Below are 6,984 nucleotides of genomic sequence, written 5' to 3'. Positions count from 1 at the left end.
TAGCGTCCTTTACATCTATCTGAACAGTAGCTGAAACTTTGTTTTAAAATCTCATCCAAAGAACAGTGAATCCAAAAAAGCAATTCACCCTCACTACAGTAGCTCAGAAGTCACACAACACCTGGTTATAGTCCAACAGGTTTATTTGAAATCACAAATTTTTGGAGTGCTGCTCCTTTGTCAGGTGAAGTGACTTCACTAGATGAAGGAGCAATGCCCTGAAAGCTTGTAATCTCAAGTTAACCTGTTGGACTATATAACCTGGTGTTGTTTGACTTCTGATCTTGTCTACCCCTGTCCAACACTGGCATCTCCACATCATCACTGCAATAGTACAGAGGTAATCTGGATCACTTGCTCAACCATCTGACTCCGAGGAAAGAGTACAATCAAGTGACCAGACAGACAACCAGACATGAATTAAACAAAATCCATAAAATGCTTGGTTAAAATGGAATGAAAAAGTAGAATTAATTTTACTGCTGATTTACTGTCACCAGGTTACCCTTTGAACATACTGCACTGACCTCTAGTGGTCATCATTGCGAGGTTAACTTTTGTGAGGGGTGAGATGTGAAAAATCAAATTCAACTTTGATATTGTATTCACATGAATCTGATTTTGGTCGTTCGTAACACTAGATGCAAAGCAGTGTTGCCATTATATGTTGCACTAAAGGGTCTAACTATATTTGTGATACTTATGAAATGGTGAAATAATCTTTGTTCTATAGCATTATAAGGTCACTCATTGCGCATGAAACCCTTCAAAGATCGAAGGAGTATTTCTATTTAACCTAATAACACAGCAACCTATGACTTGTTAAGTGGGCTGCTTATTTAAAGCCATGTTAATGGTACTGGCTTTCTTGAAAACGTGCTCTCATCTGAATACTGGAGGAAAATCTTTTTTAAAACTAAATATAAAATTCTTAAGGAGTCAGATAAATCCCAAATTAAGATGAACCATGAATCTGTTCCATAATCGGTTAGGAGAAAGAAAAGGTAGATAAATCCAGAAAACCAGAAAGTTACAAAATTTGAAATTGAACATGAGAATAAGAAACCATCAAAGAAATATATGGGACTTATTTTCAAGTTGAGATTTACTTGACGTGCAAAAGTGTCCTTTGCTCATGACACATTGAAAGACTCCAGGAAATTTTCAATTAATGTTTTTATGCCTTTTCTTATGACAGTGATTCTCAACTTTAAAGTATGCTAACTTGAATTCAAACATTAATTTTCTTCACATTTATCGTTCAAAGAAATTTGGTTTTTAGATTGTTTTGATTGTCCACAGCTTTTGAAAAATCAGTGGGTTCTTTACTTCCTTCTATGACTGACTCATTGAAACTGAAATGTCCCAGCCTCTGAGTGATGTGGGCAATGGTGAGGCTGTTTGGAAAAAATGGCAAGAGAACAAAATTAAGATTTTTGGCATTAAGGAAGAAGGGTTTGATTTTCCTCTTAAGGTTTCAAAGGCGGATTGACAAATTTACTTGAGTGGTGAGGGGATTAGTTGTATGCACCAACATTTCATAATCATCACATCTCACCTCAGGTTGCCATTCTCTCTGGTACCAGTGAGAAATTAAATGGTATTCCTGATGAAGGGCTTATGCTCCTGCTCCTCAGATGCTGCCTGACTGGCTGTGCTTTTCCAGCAGCACATTTTTTGACTCTGACCTCCAGCATCTGCAGTCTCCACTTTCTCCTAGAAACTAGATGGCACCAATTTCCAATTTGAAAGAGCAATAGCCAGGCAGCTTACAGCTCATTGATACCTTCCCTGAGTCTCCATCTAGAAATGCATTCCCCAACACCTCAGAGCATGCAACATTGATTGTGACCACCTGCACCCTCCATCCACAGAGGCTGGCATTGGGAAAGCACCACCGGCCGCCTTGGATTAGTTTACAGCAGTTTATAGCACTTTGGAACTCATTGACACCTTACATTGCCAGGTTGTTAGTGTGCAGGACAGACATCCATCTTATGTGTTGGAACGTGGTGCATCTGAGGGCTCTTAGCTTGCTTTCTTAACTTTCACTCTCTTTGCACTTACATAGACACTCACAGCAACTGTGCCATTCCTTTTCTTTCATTGCAAACTGAAAGCCTGGAAGCGTGTCATGTTTACTAGCAATGGATCATCAAAAGGATGCACATAGAGTCATAGAGATGTACAGCACAGAAACAGACTCTTTTGCCCAAATCATCCATGCCGCCCAGATATTTTGCATTAATCTAGTCACATTTGCAAGTATTTTGCCTATATCCCTCTAAACTCTTTTTCTTCATGACCCCATCTAGATGCCTTTTAAATGTTGTAATTGCGCCAGACTCCACCACTTTTTCTGCAAGTCATTCCATACACATATTACCCTCTACATGGAAAATTGCCCCTCAGATCCCTTTTAAATGTTTCCTCTTTTCCTTAAACCTATGCCCTCTAGTTTTGGATTCCCTTACCCTGGGGAAAAGACCTTGTCTGTTTACACTATCCATGCACTTCATAATTTTATAAACCTCTATAAGGTCACCCCTTATCCTCCGGCGCTCCAGAGGAAATAATCCCAGCCTATTCAGCCTCTCCCTTTGACTCAAACCTTCCAACCCTGGCAACATCTTTTCTCCACCCTTTTCAAGTTTCACAATATCTTTCCTGTAGCGGGGAGACCAGAACTGAACGTAGTGTTCTAAAAGTGGCCTAACCACAGTCACACATGACCTCCCAACTTATTGCTATATGACATTGTGCTACATCAATCTTATGCCTCCATCAGGTGGCAGCAGTTTACATAGAAAACATACGGAATTTGCTTCAACCAACGTCTTTTCCCTTACACTGTTCAAGGGGGACTATGGTCTGCAAGAAGGCAGGTCTATCCTCAGTCAGGAAAGGTGGTGAGTTGGCCTGGCTGAATAAGTAGGAAGCACGGAGAGGATTAGTATTTGGAGGGGGATGGGGGAATGGGATGGATGAGAGGGATTGAGGGAAAGTGATGCATACAATATCGAGAGTGGTAAATAGTGAGCCTCAGTGGATGTGAGGTAGCAGGGACAAGTTAGTGGCACTTACACTTGTGTCATGCAAAAACGCATGAACCTTCTAGCAGCACTGTTGCACATTCCTCTGAACAGTGGACACCGCACTAGCCCAACCTGAGACTTCAGACCAGTCCGGCAGTGTGTGAAGTGGCACAGAGCTGGCGTTTAACTATGGTGTCCACAAGTAAATGATATTTCTGTTGCTGCTGAGTACAGGATGGTTCAAGAGTAGTGCCGTAGAGGTGAGGTGTGTACCAATGAGGTGAGGATAGGAAAAGCTGCTGGGTCTCACAGACAGAAGAATGAAGATTGGGTAAGATGCGGCAAAAAGGATTACCACATCCCGCAATGAAAAGCTCTCCAAAAATCACAATATTACATTTTTGGCTGAGGCCAAGTTGCAATCAGCCCAGTGTTTTTTTGTTATTGACAATATTAGAAGTTTTGGCTGTGGAATGTTCGGGGAAATTTTATTTCAGCTTCTGGGTATTTTAGTTCTCTTGTGAAAGATGCCTGGAGGCTGCACTCCAAAAGAAATGAGGATTTATTTTCCGCTTCTAGTTTCTATTATGTAAATATTCTCCAATCACGGTTATTTCCTGGAACAATCACCTTGTCTTTTATCAAAGAAACAAAAACAACTACATTACCACAGATATTTAGACAACTGTTAGGTGGTGCCATGCATGAGAGAAAATATTTAGACTAGAAATGGCTTGTATCAATGAAAGTCTTTTTATTTTTGTTAACTTAAGTTTACATGATCATATCAGACAATAGTACTTTTTAAGTTTTAAAACTGTCTTTGTTTTCCTGTTCCTCTTTCTTCAGGAGGGTACAGCCTGCATATTGTTCAATTCTCTTCAAAACTGCAGTACACCACAAATACTTTATGCTTATTTGGCTCTACAAAGCAGACAGAAAAACTGTTGGATTAAAACACGTTTTTTTTTGTGCGAGTTGGTTCACTGGATGCACAGTGAAACCACCAGCATGGGTTCAACATCCTGCACCAGCTGAGGTTACCATGAAGAACTCTCCTTCTCAATCTCTCCCCTTGCCTGAGGTGTGATGACCCTTGGGTTAAACCATCTCTTTGTAATGAGAGAGTAGCCCTCTGCTCTGGTGAGACGAAGGCAACTTCACCTTCCCTGAAACAAAACAGCCATTCCTATTTAACCTGACCAACAGTTACTTTAAAAATAAATCCATGAAAAGTGATTCTTTCATGTCCTGATACAGATCCAGGAAGTTTATTTTGCACAAATTGATGGCCATTTCATTTTAATACATCAATGACTGGCATCACAGAAGTTCCAGTCATACTTTTAATCTTTCGGAATAAAATCAGAAGCAGCAGTATTTACTCTTATGTTATAGTCTGAATATGCTAAACCTGTTCAGGCAATTAGCTGCATTTTAATCTGGTGGGACAAAATAATTGTGTCAGAACAGGTGTTAGCTCTAACTCCTACCTGATTAAATAATTTTAACATTAATAGAAAGCTTATCATGAACCTGAAGCAGCATGTAATGACACAAAATTTTGTGTGCCTGCAGGATTAAGTGAACATTGGACCTGCATCGGTAATAACAGCACCTATTGATTAAAGAAAATGTCAATTTTAATGCATTTTTCCCATTTCCCAATTGAAGCATTTATGACATGCCTGGGATCAGAGCCATTACTGCCTTTTTCATTAAATCAAAATTCTGTCAATTAAACCCCTTCACACTTCCACAAGCAGCTCTGATAACATGGCATGCTTTAAAATAACAGTCTTTGATACTCCACGGTCTGTGATGTAGCACTGACTGAAGCTCAGCCATTAATAAATGCTTGAAGTAACCTTCTCTTTATACTTGACCCCTTCCAATACAGCAAAACCTTATTTCTTTGACTGTCAAATGCACTGTTATAGTTGGACCTTCACTCCCTATTAACACAGAGTTCACCTCCTGGCTCTGTGAGCCATATTTACATAACAATTACAGGACTCCACACTCTGCCTTTCAATTCAATTTTAAAGCAAAAAATAACCTTTCTTATGCTGGTTTATTTCAATTGCTTAATTCAAACAGTTGGATAATTTGTGCAAAAACAACTGAGTTAAGAGGAGTAGCCTGCACATTAGCGAAAAAAAGTGAGAGCAATGTGCACTGACAACATTTGAGATGTTCTGTGTGCATTTAAACTACTTAAAGTGCAAAGTGTTTATTTTAAAGCATTCTTAATAATAAATATACTTTGTCCATTTTTAAACCTATTTTCACCAAAAGCAAAGCAGCTAAAGCAAACATTAGCCCAGAGTGACAGTTCTGCCTCCTCTTCTTGATACTGCAGAACGCCGACAAATCTTCATGGATGAGAAACGATCATTCAGGGTCATATTCGTCTGCAACAGAACAGATTGTTGGAAATAAATAAACTGCTGGGAGAAGTACAAACTGCTCGAAGATACTTGGCATGGATTTGTAAAGCAAAGGTCAGATATGAATAATCCAGTTGAATTTTTGAGGGCTCTGGTGGTTAGGAAAATATCTACATTTATAGCTATGTAGGTTTTCAAAAGGTCTTTGAGCAGTGTAACACTGATGAAAAAGCTGTGGACATTGAATGTCAAATGAAGCTAAATATGTGATCATTGTAGAGACAGAACACAAGGAGGGTGGGATATGTATGTTTTGGAATAAGAAATGGTCCTTTAATATTTTTTTGTTGATTTAACATCTGTCAATTAAACACTGATATTAATTTTCCAGCCATTACTTCTGTGTAATAAAAGTTTAATATTTGGGACCTGATTAGAACAGGCATGTAATAATGCTGCCACACTTTTCTGCCATCTCAAGTCTCGTTCTATTGGTATAAATATTTTGTCCAGCTGTAGAGTGTATGAAACAAAGCAAAACTTTGTTTAAAAGACATTTAGATAAGTACATGAATAAGGAATGTTTGGAGGGATATGGGCCAAGTGCAGGCAGGTAGGACTAGTTAAGTTTGAGATTATGCTCAGCATGGACTGTTGGGACTGAAGGGTTTGTTTCCATGCTGCATGACTCTGACACTATAACTATGCATTTATGGCTTAGCTCCCTATTCATGAAGACAAATTCAATGATGCACCTGGAAAAAGATAGGCCAAATTTACAAAGTCATTGTGGTGAATTTAAATTGTCATTTTGCCAGAATATCTGCACATTCTGCGGGGATCTAATAGCTATGAAAGTTAATATGCAAGCGGAGGGGTGCTGATTTTTTTTTTGAAAGGTGGATTTGCACCTCAAGAGGTACAAACACTGAAGACACCAGCACCCTGAGCCCTGGCATTTATAATGAAGGTTAGCAGAGATATACAAATAAGTAAATGTACAAATAGGAATAGAAGTAGGCCATTCAGCCCTTCAAGTTCACTTCGCCACTCAGTAAGACCATGGTTGATTCATTTGTATTCTACATTCCCATCTATCCCAGATAACCTTGATCCCCTTGCCTAACAAAAACATTTACCTACCTTTGCCTGAAATATATTTCAATGGTTCTGCCTCCACCACATTCTAAGGCTGAAAGTTGCACAATTTCCAAGAGAAAAAAAACTGTCCTAAAAGGGGAACCGTAATTTTACAAGTGTCCCCTAGTCTTAGATCCATTCACTACAGAGCAGAAAATGTGTTGCTGGAAAAGCGCAGCAGGTCAGGCAGCATCCAGGGAACAGGAGAATCGACGTTTCGGGCATAAGCCCTTCTTCAGGAATGAGGAAAGTTTGTCCAGCAGGCTAAGATAAAAGGTAGGGAGGAGGGACTTGGGGGAGGGGCGTCGGAAATGTGATAGGTGGAAAGAGGTCAAGGTGAGGGTGATAGGTCAGACTGGGGTGGGAGGGACACACACACACACAGCGAGGGAGGGACACACACACACAGCGTGGGAGGG

General features: G+C 39.7%; 1 protein-coding gene across 2 annotated transcripts in view; it reads right to left on the bottom strand.

The window, feature by feature from the left end:
- Positions 1–3,774: 3,774 nt before the first annotated feature.
- The window catches only part of LOC122557131 (UAP56-interacting factor-like), a 56,419-nt gene continuing 53,209 nt past the window's right edge, over positions 3,775–6,984 (bottom strand). Inside the window, exon 9 of one of the 2 annotated variants that reach the window (XM_043704474.1) lies at positions 3,775–5,449. In XM_043704474.1, the coding sequence (XP_043560409.1) occupies positions 5,354–5,449 (96 nt within the window). In that variant the 3' untranslated portion in view covers positions 3,775–5,353. The remainder of the gene's footprint in view (positions 5,450–6,984) is intronic. The other variant, XM_043704475.1, reaches the window with a different exon arrangement.

The sequence above is a fragment of the Chiloscyllium plagiosum genome, chromosome 15 (genome assembly GCF_004010195.1).
Source record: "Chiloscyllium plagiosum isolate BGI_BamShark_2017 chromosome 15, ASM401019v2, whole genome shotgun sequence".
NCBI lineage: Eukaryota > Metazoa > Chordata > Chondrichthyes > Orectolobiformes > Hemiscylliidae > Chiloscyllium > Chiloscyllium plagiosum.
Note: the sequence above shows the minus strand (reverse complement) of the source record. Positions and strands in the feature narration are given on the sequence as shown.